The following is a 13367-nucleotide window of genomic DNA, read 5'->3' as shown; positions in this document are numbered from 1 at the left end:
CGTAGCCACCGTAGCCCTGTCTCGAAGTTTTTCATTGGGCGCCATCTTGGTGTTTACTGCTTCGACCGGACAAGCACCCATATCTAGATTAACCCAATTTTCAGTAAAAGTGGGGTGGGCACTTCTGTGGTATTTTAAGGTACTTCCTTGCACCACAAAAGCATTGCAATCTGTTGCTGAACACATTTTACAAGCAACTTATGACATTATCTGCATACGTGCAGCACTAAACGGCTTTGGGGCAAACAGATCGCAAAACTAACAATTTAAACCAAAGAATTAAACTAGCCTGGCAAAGACCTACAAACCCGAGTCTGTGTACCGCAGCACAATTTATGCCTACAACTGGACAGTTGCCTGTCTACATGAAGCCACCATCTCCCAGCAGGCCAATCAGGTGCGCAAGAGAGCATTTTAACTGACCTGTTGTGTCATGTGGTCGTGGCGTGGCATTTCCTTCTTGAGCTGCCTCAGGTGTTGGTGGTGGCCGTGGCGAGGCAAGAGGTGCCCTGCCTTCAGCACCACACCGGTTTACAATTGGGGGCCCTTCTAGCATGCCCCTGTCTAGGCTCTGCGTTGCTAGGTGAGGACCTGCCAAATAACGAACCCACATAAGTAAGCCAAACAGTCACTGAATGCATTTACAAATTATGTCCACACATCTCACAATTCACTGGAGTCAATCTGAAGAGTTGTTAAAGCAAGTGTTCCTTAAGTGTCAGCCAAGTTGGAGCCAGCCATGCTATCAAATTTCGCTGCATGGCTGTGCACTAAATTGTACAATGAAATGTTAACTTGGTGGAGTGATGAAGTTAGGAAATTTGCAGGCGCAAGTTGGAATCAGCTAGCGCAAGACAGGGGTAATTGCAGATCACAGGAAGAGGCCTTCGTCCTACCGTGGACATAAATATAGGCTGATGATGATGATGATGACTTTCACTGGCCATGACACATTTCTGTATCAGCCATGCCTATTACCTGCTCCTGTTTTGCTGGATGGTTTCACTGCATGGTAGAAATTTCCACCCGGCAATACTAACACTTTAAATACACAATGTTGAAGAGTATTATCTTACCCAACTGTAGCTTGCAAGCACGGGCGAAGAGCCTCAACCGAGGTCCAAGGGGTCCCTCTGCTAGAGGGCCCAGCCAGTCATCATCGGGAGCTGAAGAAGGCTGCTGCTGTGGCTCGCTAGATGGCAGAGACAGGCTGCAGGACACACGAAGAAGCCCCTCACGCAGACCTCCTCGAGAGAGCGGGCAGTGGCGGCCAAGGTTCAGTGCCTGGTAGGTTGCGCTAAGATCTTGGAAGAAAGCTCGCACACCCGGAAGCACCGCTTCACTATCTGGCACCACCACCACGTAGGCAATGTCCCGTGACGGTGAGTAGGGCTCTAGCAGGAGCTTGTCCTGAATAAGCAACGAAAAAATGTGTAAGCGCAAAGCAATTGAATGAACAAAATGTAAAAAGACTTATAGCTACATGACATCAACGCTTCATGTAGTCAAGAAATAGATGGAATACCATCGAGTCAGGTGAAATCATGGTTAGGAAAGAAGCAGGTCACTAGGCAAACGGTAGCCAAAACAAAATGACACTTTTTGTTTTGGCTATGGTCAATGACCTGCTCTCCTTTCCTTACAATCAAAGCTCCATAAGCACCTGCCAACACATTTAAAGCCACACGAAAAAAAAAAAAAGAAAAAGAAGACAAAGCAGGACAATAGCAAAACAGGGATAGGTAGACATGAAAGCTTCGAAGGTTTTAACCCTTTCATACGCTCTGTAAAGAATTGTGTACACCAAGATAGTGCATCAACAGCAAAAGCTCTGATGAAAGTAATGACATTTAAAATGTGTTGCAGACATCTTGAATTCGAATCGTACTGCAATTTTGGATAACATGTGCCAAAGCTTTTAGTAAAATGAGTAGGAAGGTAGACGGTTGGGTGTTTTTGCTTGGTGTCTGTATGTTGTATGTAGCGGGTTCACTTCTCTCATTGTTTTTGACAATGTCATGCACCAGGCATAATTTTCAAGCAGCTGGATAAGTGCTTTTCAAGCTTTTCAATACATGAAATAGTAGATGTTCTCATATTTGATGTTCCTGTAGTCGCTTTTTGCATGGAGTCCACATTCTGTAAACTTGACAAAACTCACTAAAAAATTGAAAATTCTTAATCTTTTATGGAGCTGTACACTTTCTATCATTCTGAAGATGCAACAAATGTGGTGAAAGTCTACAAGCAACAGGATAAAGAGGCGTCTGAACGGGTTAAATAGTCAAGCTGCCAACGAATCGCAATGCAAGGTGACAACTTGTTTTCAACTTCCTAAAAGCAAGAAACGCAACCATGCACACTCACCCAGTACTTCAGGGCAAACGGTGAGAGGGCGAGCCAGTCCCGGTCATAACCAACCAGCAGTGATGGGATGGGCTGTGGCTCACACTGGTCTTCGGTGCCTCGGCCAGCAAGACGATGAAACTGCCGCCAAGTGAGAGGTCCTGCCACACGGTACGTGACCTCCCAGAGACCTTGGTTGCGCTTCTTGTGTACAGCATCTTGTAGCAAGGGCTGAAGGCCACGCAGCAGCCCCATCGTCATCAAACTACTAGCCGGACATGGGCCTGCAGAGATGCATGTAGATATTTCTCTCGTCAGCACAGACAGGCATACAACTGCATGCAACAGGAGCACCGTGGCATAACAATTAAAATAACTGCCTGTGTGGTCCTATCAGATACAAAACCAAAACCATGTTGGCAATAGCCTACCACCAGAGCCGTCAGACACAGTGTAATCGCAATCACAAAATGGCGACGGAGCACGCTTTTCCGAAGATTGAAAAGTTGGTTTACTTTGTGCTCTACTAGGACCTAGATCAGTATTCGCGGCCAATAACTGTTGGAGTTCACTAACTGCACACAAAGCCGTATACTTCGACAAGTCCGATGCAGAGTCTCGCGAAAGTGATACCTGTATCAAAATTGATCACTCGAGCGTACTACCTGTGTGCTTGATATCTGTGGCCAATGACTCGCAAATGGCAACAACGATGCGCCGCTTTTATTATAAAAGCTCATTAAAAAAAAAGTTTCTGAAGGTAAATTCTGCACGTCTAATTTTTTTCTGATCACAAACATGAGGCGCATGCAATATATATTTAAAAAAAATAAAACTCCAACATGTTATACAGGCGTCACACGGTGCACTTTAGAAGATTTCTAATGCAGGACCAGACAACCAGACGACTGCTCACAGTGCAGGTAAGGCCAGTGATGCAGGCAGGAACTTTTGAGGTTATCCTCCAGTGGTCGAGCAGCAACAGCCTCAAGTGCCCCAGAGGCAACCTCGCAACCATCCAGGGCCTGCAGCAGAGCCAGAGAGGCCGGTGGGGGGCGCGCTCCCACAAGCGGCGGCAGTGGCGGTTCGGAGCCCAGCTGCAAAGTCTTGTGCAGCACCGAACACGGAGATAAGGACATGCCCAGACACTGGTTCTGCACATAGTCCAACAGGCCTTCCTCGTCCACCTGCTGGGGAGAGAAGGAAGGGAGTGTCAGAAAGGTCCCAACAGCATGAATTTTACGTAAAGCTGGCCGCAAAAGTTTGCAAACCGTGGGATCTCGAAAAGCATTGAATTTCCAGTCTGCGACCGAAGCCATTAGAACTGTACAACAGTAGCATGTTGTTTGCATACACTATTAGTACAGGCTGCGTAAATATTCAGATACTGCAGCCAGTGAACTTTTGTGGCCGGCCATACATACACAACACACAATTTCTTAGCAATGCTATGGTGAACGGATGGTACCCTTTCAGAAAACACAAGAACACTCGCTGACCAATAGTCCGAATAATTGGGAAGTACCTAAGTGTCCGAATAATGGGGAGTTCAATATAATGAATTTGCCAGAAAATAAATGACTTTATTTCAGAAGTGGCCAAGATTGTCAATTTCGTTGCTGTGCAATAATAACCCATATAACCTACCAGCCGTGAAGATGGAAAAAAGCACTTCAGTATTTCAGAGGGAAAACTGGAAAACAAAGCTTTCTATGCAATATGATTGCCAGAAAATACAGGTCCACTATTAAATTGAAAACATCGTTGGGATTCAATACAACATACCTACTACTTCAGCTTCAGAGGGGAAAAAAGCACTTGATTCAACGACGTTTTATTGAATTTTTTTTTCTAGATTTTCATATAGAGGTGAGCTGCAATACTAATTTGGTGCTCCCCTTAAGAGCTGACCCTACAGTGCATCTGGATTCCTAGGTACCTGTGTATGTGATAGCTTGCAACATTCTTGTTATGCGATGCCAGCAGACTCCCGAGCATGTGAAGCACCACCTGATTACTTGGATGCCTTCGCAGCACCGCCATTTACACCTAGAGCCAATGCATAAGGTTGTCTGAAATTTTGGATGCTCAAACCTTTTGCGGTCCAATTTTTACGACATTATACCGTGCCCTCAGGTCTGAAACAGCATTAATCAAAGCCGCTGCAGTATTGATTATGTCGCAGCCTCGAACCAGCGCTCTCGCATGCCTAGCCACCGCAGCTAATATAGCCATTTATTTTTAGCGTTTGGTGCGTGGTCGGATGGTTCTTTTATGCTGTCATGCACCAAGCTTCCTGCTGTTCGGTGCCGTGTTTTTCATTGAAAGGATTTGCCGCTGTCAGCAATGGTGCCGACTCCGCCTGCATCACCCTTGCCGACGCCTTCAAAGCAGGAAAGTGCAGCATATGCAATGTATTGCAGTGAAGCATATAAAGAGTGGAAAGGGGCTGTATATGTTGCTTACCCAAGCATGCATCCTAAGAGCACCAAGGCATCAAATAAGCAGGGTCCGTACACAATATTTGGCTGGAAATTCAAGGACATTTCAAGGATTTCAAGGATGCAAAAAGGCAGAATTCAAGGAGTGTTAGCGTAATTTTATTTCCTCACATGACTTAGGAAAGGAGCCCTATTTTCGCATTAATTTCTCTTTCAAGAGCTGTTATCTCCGCTTCTTTTTCTTTGGCTGTTCGACGGAAACTCCGTCGCCTTTCGCCTTTCTGGTGGCTCTTCAAGGCAGATTCCCCCATCGTTAAAATGTCGACCGTCTTCTGACATAATGCGCACATTGCTCGATAAGGATCGCTTGGTTCCGGTCTCACCCAGTGACGATAGTCCGTATGTTGCAGCCACGCAGGCTGAAACTTGCACTTCCCGCCTGGCATCTTGTCAAAGTAAACACACAACGCAAACGCGAAACTTCACTGAAATGGCGCGCACGAGGCCGACAAACGGCCCGACTATAGTACCTAAAAGACACATACTAGTGTGCCGAGAGCGGGTGTCGCGGTGGCACCGAGTGTGATGCCTGCCGCCGCCGGCCGCTTGGTGCGCTGCACTTCGAGACTGTGCCGGACCATGCTGAGACATGGGCGGACTTCAGGCAAGACACGACGCGAGTCTCCCCATTTGCCCGGCGATCTGCCTCTTATGTTCTTGTCCCAATCCGCAATACGTTCGGGGTCTGCGGACGCGCTGGGTAATGAGATGAGCCGTTTCTTTCCGCGTCTCTGGGAAATCGCGGTTTCGCGACCTGTTCAAAGTTTCTTTAGACAGACGAGTGCACACATAGATGCAAAAAACCCACTCACAATAAGAAAAGACTGCAACGAAAGCGGCAGCAAGGCGAGAAATGAACTAAGCATTGCAATCGACGCGTAGCAATCAACGCATCGCAAACGAACGCGAGTCGAACACCGCAGGATTTAGCATGGTGCCGACAGGCATCGCCGTCTGGTGGCCCGCGGCAGCAGGCATCACTGCTCGCGCCACCGTCCCGCGTTGGAGACTCTCGGTGGACGGCACACTAGAGTATATTCTAGGCACTATACGCAAGCCGAGCGAGTGATATGTCTCGCATTGGATTGGATGGGATTTCCAATGCATATTAGTTGCCAGACGACGTAGGGGCTGCGAGATTTAAAACCGAAACTTCCTGATGTTGCCCTTTAGTCAACACAGCTTGTTTTCATGGGCATTCGTAAGCGAAAGGGCCTTAAATATCAGCATGACTTGCGGAGGTTGTCGTTAATTTCCTCTAGCGGAACAAATCCCACGGGATTTTCAAGGATTACAAGGAGCCCACGGGTATTCAAGTAGTTTCAAGGGCCCTTGAACTTATACTGTCAATATCAAGGATATTCAAGGATTTCAAGGGGCTGTGCGAACCCTGCAAATAAGTGTACAGGTAGGCCTTCAGAGATTATTTCAGATGTGGCTGTGACGATTTGAACCCTTGCAAGGCATGCATTCATTTTTTACGGACTGCCTGATTTCTGTGGTTCCTAGGGAGTTCTAAAAATTAAGTGTTGACTGTATTCAATTTGATGGTCAGCTTTTTTTTTTTTTCTATTTGATTCAATATTCGGTTCATATCTAATATTCGGTATTCCCACACCCTTAGTTATGAGTGATCACTGTATATAGTATGTTTGTTTCTTGCTAACACATAATGAACAATTTGGTCAGCTGACAGCATAAGCACACACCTTAGACAAAGATGGGGTAGGGAGATGGCCAGCGGCAGACATGCCCAATCCTGTTCTGGCAGCTGGGCCAAGCCGTGCCTGCTGCTGGTGCTGTTGCTGCTGTTGAAAGAGGGCTCTTGCATTTGGTCCAGGCCGTGCCTCATAAGGCAGTCCTGTTATGTCGAGCTCATCCTGGTAAAACAGCCCAGCTCGGTGCGACTGGTGCCGGTTCACAACAGCCGAGAAGCCACAAGTGCACTTGTACTGGGCCTCCTCACTTGCAGTGGGGACCAGTGATGGTGGCAGGTACACGCCAACATCCGCACCCTGAGCCAATCAAGAAACGGTCCCCGGTTATACTAACTTGGGTTGTACATGTTGTAGCAAAACAAGCTAACACAGTCGAGTCCCGCTACAACGAAATTCACAAAACATGCGAAAAATTTTGTTGTGAAAACTTCGTTGACGCGAAATTGGTATGTATATACAGTAAAACCTCGATAATTTGAAGGTCGCCGGACAATGAAAATTCTTCGAATTAAGCGGATTTTCAAATTAATTGAAATGAATAAAAAAAAAAAGAAAACAAGCAAGAACTTGCCGCAAAAAGAAATCACCTTTACTTTCCATGTCCGAGAAAGATTACTCGAAGTAATCAATGGTGCGGGATTACTTGGCGCGGCAGTTTGCTGCCCCTAGTGCCATGCTCTCCAGCTGGCTCACAACACGTAGCATACAAATGTCACCTGCACTACACTCACCAAAGTTGAGGACAATGTTTACGGAATCAATAGAGAGGTTTAGCTTGACTGGTAATCAGGAAAACGCGGGCGGACCGGGCGTTGGGGTGTTATGGCGGAACCGTAAACGTGAGCGGCCTGTATGGTGCTGCCACCTGGTGGCGCAGGGCTCAAAAATACAAAAACGGCTAATATTGCAGTAACCAAGTGTATTCTACTTTGCAGCTGGTGTAAATTTTCGGCAGCAACACGATTATGCCAATTTTGCAGACTCGAAGTATGAGCTCACACAATCGATATCGACAATTATGACAAGCGGGAGCGCCACGATCACGTAGGCTAGAAGCAGTGGCCATGCCGATCAACGGAAAAGGGGTGCTTTGTGCGCTACGACGAAACCCCCATGGGTGAAACTATACGAGATTGGCAATGGCCTGTCTTTGACACCGACCACGATGTTCAAGCAGAGTGCACTGTTGTCGATCGAGTCCGCTCAGTGATTTCATGCACGCTAAATTATAGCCGCCAGTGATAGCGCAGCAGCTGAATGCTTCGCACACAGCGGATGTGAACCCGAAACTTCTGCGAAAGCAAGTGCAGATTTCTATTTCAGCGCGCCTAACGATTGAAACGCTATTTTGAGGTATAAATAAACATTTTATTTTTCACAGCACACTCTCTGCAACGTCGATTTTTTATCGCAAGTAGCACATTCGGTTTCGGGACTACAAAAGTATATTCGGCTTTTTTTTTTAGGGCAGTCCAGATATACCGATGATCGGTTTATAACGATCGGATTTTTTGTTCTTGATATCATTATAAGTGGACTGCACTGTATTACGACTAGCAAACAAAGCAGGGATAGGGACACAGACACAAAGGAAAAGAAGCACCAGTTCCTACCTTGATGTTCATATTGCAGACGCAGAGTGTGCAGCTGGCGAAGTTATGGTCCCGGAACAGCTCGAGCAGGGAGTCAGACAAAAGAAGGTTGACAAGAAGGGAATCCGCCTCGGGAGTTGAGGGCTCAGGGGGACCTCCCAAGCAAGGGCCACGGCCAGCAGGGAAACCTCCCATTAGTGCTGCCTGGTAGGGGGCCTGGCCCATCTCGTAGCCCATAGCCGCACCGGGGCTGCCCATCATGGGACCAGGGTAGCAGGACCGCTCTTCCATGCTCGGGTGGTGACTGTGTGAGAGTAGTGTGCACATTAGCATATAGAGGAAAAAAATGCCTCTTGCAACTGGAATCTCACATTCCCAATAAATAAATGATGTGCACAAAAATGTATAAAAATATTGTAAATACCAAATGCAACGTTGGGGACAGTGCAGTATCCACATAGAACTTGGAAGATTACACTTGCACAATGTGACATTCCGTGCAAGTACAAATTTTTCCTGCAGTGACTTGGAAGCCACTGAAATATCATGTGGTGTTCTTTCTTCATGTAGAACAGCCCAATTTTCAAAGCAACCAGCTGCACCACCTGGCTTCTTCACTATGCCTTCTCATCCCAACTGGACTCTCGCAACATGAAGCTACCCTGCTTTGTCGACTATGGCTAGGAGTAGCTTTTACGAAGTCTTTTGCTTTTCGCATTGGATGGACCGACAACACCTCGTGTGATGACTGTGGTTGGGAGGAGACTATTCAACACATTCTGTGTGACTGTCCTTGCTACACAATACAGAGGTGATCGCTTGCAAATCATGCTAGTGCACTCCGATTTAAGACCATTATCAGGGCAAACCATTTTGTATTGCTGACCTCATAAGCCACTCCTACAGTTTTGAACAGCAGGCCTGCACAAGCGGCTGTGATAGTCTGCGGCGATAATGACTGGCTGTGATCATCTGTCTGTGCACGCTGGATCACTCTCTCACCATTTTACCATTTTACCTCCTCCATTCCCATTCCCCAGTGTAAGGCAGCAAACCGTATATTCTACTTAACCTCACTGCTTTTCTCCTTTCTTCTGTCTCTCCCTGCCTTGAGAATTGCACTTCCTTTCAAAAGGTTTGGGGCATTTTGTGAGGACAAGTACAAGGTGTGCCACATCCTGGTTATCAACATATACTGTATTTACTCGATTCTGACACGCCTTCGATTGTAACGCACACCCGTTTTCTGTGACAAAGAAAGAGAAAGAAAGAAGTCCTTTACAGTACCGCGCACCTCATGCTTTTATACAGAAATACACTTTTCTCTCATTTGGAAAAACAAAGATTTACTCCCGATGCACTAAAATTGCGATGCCATAAAAAGAAAGTCGCAGTTTCGCCCGAAAGGCGAAGCATTGATTGCAATAGCAAATTAGTAGACCGCTATACGAAGCATAGCAGTTTTATCGGCCGTATAAACTTGCAAACATTCGCTTACTAAATAAATTAACAAGCACGGTGTCACTCACGCACAAGCAAACATGAACACATCTCGCTCGTTGATGCGGAAACTCGCTGTCAAAACGCTGGAGTGACGAAGCGCGGCGAGCAAATTGACCTCCCCCCCCTCTGCTAGCATGCCTCTCCCTTCAATGCGACCTATAAGCGGTGAAAACACAGCGCGCGGCGGACTTTACGCGACGCAGATCGCTTTCAAGATTTCCAAGGAGATCATATCACCGAAGTGGATCGTCGCAGAATACATCCTGCTTCGGTGCACTGAAACCCTTCCACGTTGCTTTGCTGGCGATAATCCTCTGCTTCTGTTTGCGCCAGTCCCGCACGCAAGTTTCTCTGCACACGTAATCACTTTCCTTTTAAATGTGGCATCATTATGAACTCGGCACTTTATGCTCATACAGCAGACGCAGAAAACGGGCAGATGGTAGGCTAATGCCTAAGCACGTGTACTGCAGCACATGGAGGAAGCTACGGCAACTAGGCTAGAGTGTAGCTAGGCTCAAAGCGCATGCTAGGCGGCCATTATGAAATGCCAACGGCTATTTGCATACCTGCCAAGTTCGGAGAAACTAAATCTGGGAGATCTTCCGCCCAGGCAGGGGGCCCCGTCCGTCGGTTATACCCCCCCCCTCCCCCCCCCCCCCAATGTCGATATTTTCAAGTACTCCCAGAAGATCTTTATTAAAATTTTATTTACAGATATACAAATGACCACATGAACATCAAGGTCTCACTTTTGCAAGCATTTCGTGGTTGCTAATTTTGCCTTCAAAAATTCTTTCAAATTGAATTAAATTCTCGGGTCTTGCAGGCTTCACTTTCATACCACCGATGTGAAGATATTGTTCACACGGCATGAAACCATATCTAAGTTCGGCAACGCTCAAACTCAACAAAATGAAAATTTTTTGTCATTGAAATTCGTTTTTTCTGATTGCCTGATAATCAGAAATTTTTACAGGCCCTTCCAGGTAAAATAAAAAAATTTGTCGGTAACTGTACTTATTTGCATAAAAGGTCGAATTTCAATACAGTAAAAGCTTGTTAATTTGCATCTCATTATTTCAAATTTTGGATAACTCGAACTGACTGTCGCGGTCTGGCCACGCAGCATAGCCGTCTATGGGTTGTGCGGATGCGCGACTCTCACGCCTTCGGCGGTTGTGGTTTTCCCCGCATGGACTCCCGCCTCCTGTAATCCGGCTTCACCGCGTAGCTTTAGGGCGGCGGAGGTTGGCGTGGTTGCAGCGCATTGCGAGAGATGGCGCGAGTGTCGCACTGCTAACGCCACCTAATGGCGGGGTTACTTGGGTGCAAAAGGTCAAAGGCACTTCTTCTTGGAGGTGGAGTCGGTAAGCAATGCGGACATTCCATGCGTGCGCTGAGTCACGCTTCGCGAGACCGTCTCGCGAGGCTAGGAGCAGGACATCGGAATGGACAAACTCGGATCATTTGAACCCGCCACCGTTCGCATGACTGTACTCGTGAACAACTAGGCGATTGGTGTCTTGCATGCGGGCGAACATATTCGCTCGCTATCCGGTCGCGGTGAGTCGGACTTCCTCGATTTGTCGCGCGCCCATGTGAATGTATTATGGGTAGTGATTCCGCTAGCAGGCACTAGTGTATGAAAGGAACAATAAATGCTCTTTTGATTGTTTGCACTACTGTGTTGTCGTTCCATTGTCCCAAGAGCACGCGTGCGATCACACAGGGTAAACCAACTCGTTATTTCGCACGTGAACCCTCTATCATTAATTCTAACTGCGCGCCGCTGAACTGAGCACTGCCACTAGCTGATTTTTAAAAAGAAGGAACCCGCAATAAGTGGTTATGACGATCGTGCTGCCGAAAATAGAAAGAAAACAAACAAGTGCTGTCCCCTGCAGCGTTTTGTCAGCCAAGGAAGAGCGGGCATAGCCTCCAAGACGAGAAGATAACACGCTCGCTCCCAATCTTGGAGGCCAAGTGCGGGCCACCGGAAGCCAAGCCTGGCAAAGCCAGCGGAAAATCCAACATGGCGGCCTCCAGTATCGGGTAGCGTGGTGGGCGGGGCTCGGAACAAGTGATTTAGCCCGGAAAATGGAACTTTGGAGCCTAAACTTGTCTGAAAAATCGGTTTCAACATTGCATTAGAATATTCATCAAGTTCAAAAAATCCATCGGCAACTGTAATGGAACGAGCTGGGTGTTGGGCACCTATTTTTCAACTTCAAGGAGGGTGAAGATGAAGCTATGCATCACGCTCGCGCTTTGGAAGACAAACTGATGGCCATCGCTTTCAAAGAAAAGAAGCAAAAAGTGAACACAGATTATTTTGGTCAATAAATATTTTGAGTTACAAGTTCTCTCTGGCAACCCGGTTTTACTTCCGGCTGTTTTTGAATTACTTTCGTTAGTTCAAATTCAGTTTAATTTGAACTCGTTAAGCGCCCCTCTTAAATTTGAATTAATGAGCTTTTACTGCATAACGAAGTAAATTTATTTTGCTGACTTTGTTTATTGATGTTTAACTGCGCTGCCCATCATTACCATGATATCTGAACTTTTGCAGTGCCACAGTTCTCTCTAGTAATTTTCATAGGAGACTCTATGGTGCCAACCATCTTCGGTGTACCTTCAGCAAGACATGACGGTAATGCCAGCAACGAGAGAGAGTGCTAAATCACTTAGGTCTAGGATGCGTGCTTGTAACAAAGCAGAGCTGCGACCTAGGGCCCTAACTTTAATACCATGCGAGGCTAGGCACACTCCAAGATGAGAACAAGCTCCGAGGAGGGGCACTAACATACAGCTACTTCAGAAGAAATGTTGCAAATAAACACCCTTATAGAAGAAACCATAAACACACTAGTAAACAATTATATTGACTAAACATCACCTTTCAGAAAGCCTTTCTTAGGTAGCTCAATTGGTAGCACAGCACTTTTGTAGACTGCCGGAAGCACACAGTATGCACACACATGCATGATGCAGGAGCTATAATAGACTTCCTCTAAAACGAACACGGTTATATCAAATTTCCCGATATGAGAAATAATGTATGGACATTTAGTTCGTTTCCCATACAGCCAATGGGAAACAAGTTTGCTTAACCTGAACCGCTAATTCGGTTAAGCTGAACTTCCACAGTAGCAGCTGACACATGTTATACGCGGCAGAGCGAGAGGTCCAGATTGATAGACTTGGAGGAGGCGGCTCTGCTAGCTACACAAGTAACAAATGGTATTTTTGTGGACATAATCAACTATGACAGCATCAGCCTTGATGTGGAAACTTGCAAGGCTGACACAATAAAAAAAATATACATAATTCAGGATTTCTCGAGGTGCCTTTTGCTGGCTGATAGTTACGGTGACACTGTTCCAGAGCCATAGGAACCAACAGCATTCAAATATGATGCAGCTATTAATGCCATGAATGCTTTGGTGCATGTTTTCAACAACAGGAGGACAGTGAGGTATTCTGTAGCATACTAGGTGAAATGTCATCTTTTGTAATGGTGCACAGGTCTGCACAGTGCCAGCAAGCGAGAACACTCGTTTTGATTATACATAAAGGAATATTTTCTATCGTATAAATTTAATAAATAATCTGTTTACATTGTTTACATTTCCCTTTTGATTTGATTTTTGTTTAATTTCTTTTTCTTGGTGATGGATCGTCTTCATGGGAGTCCACTGCAAATG

At 46.2% G+C, this 13367-nt stretch overlaps 1 protein-coding gene across 4 annotated transcripts in view; it reads right to left on the bottom strand.

The window, feature by feature from the left end:
* Positions 1-13367, bottom strand: part of LOC119446706 (mediator of RNA polymerase II transcription subunit 13) — a 116163-nt gene that overhangs the window by 30495 nt on the left and 72301 nt on the right. For 3 of the 4 annotated variants that reach the window (XM_037711218.2, XM_049664340.1, XM_049664341.1), the window contains 6 exons: positions 8179-8461; positions 6557-6862; positions 3263-3536; positions 2368-2630; positions 1077-1410; positions 424-591 (listed from right to left, as the gene is read on the bottom strand). In XM_037711218.2, coding sequence (XP_037567146.1) covers positions 424-591; positions 1077-1410; positions 2368-2630; positions 3263-3536; positions 6557-6862; positions 8179-8461 — 1628 coding nt within the window. The remainder of the gene's footprint in view (positions 1-423; positions 592-1076; positions 1411-2367; positions 2631-3262; positions 3537-6556; positions 6863-8178; positions 8462-13367) is intronic. The other variant, XM_049664339.1, reaches the window with a different exon arrangement.

This window comes from Dermacentor silvarum, chromosome 3 (genome assembly GCF_013339745.2).
Source record: "Dermacentor silvarum isolate Dsil-2018 chromosome 3, BIME_Dsil_1.4, whole genome shotgun sequence".
In the NCBI taxonomy this organism is placed as follows: Eukaryota; Metazoa; Arthropoda; class Arachnida; order Ixodida; family Ixodidae; genus Dermacentor; species Dermacentor silvarum.
Note: the sequence above shows the minus strand (reverse complement) of the source record. Positions and strands in the feature narration are given on the sequence as shown.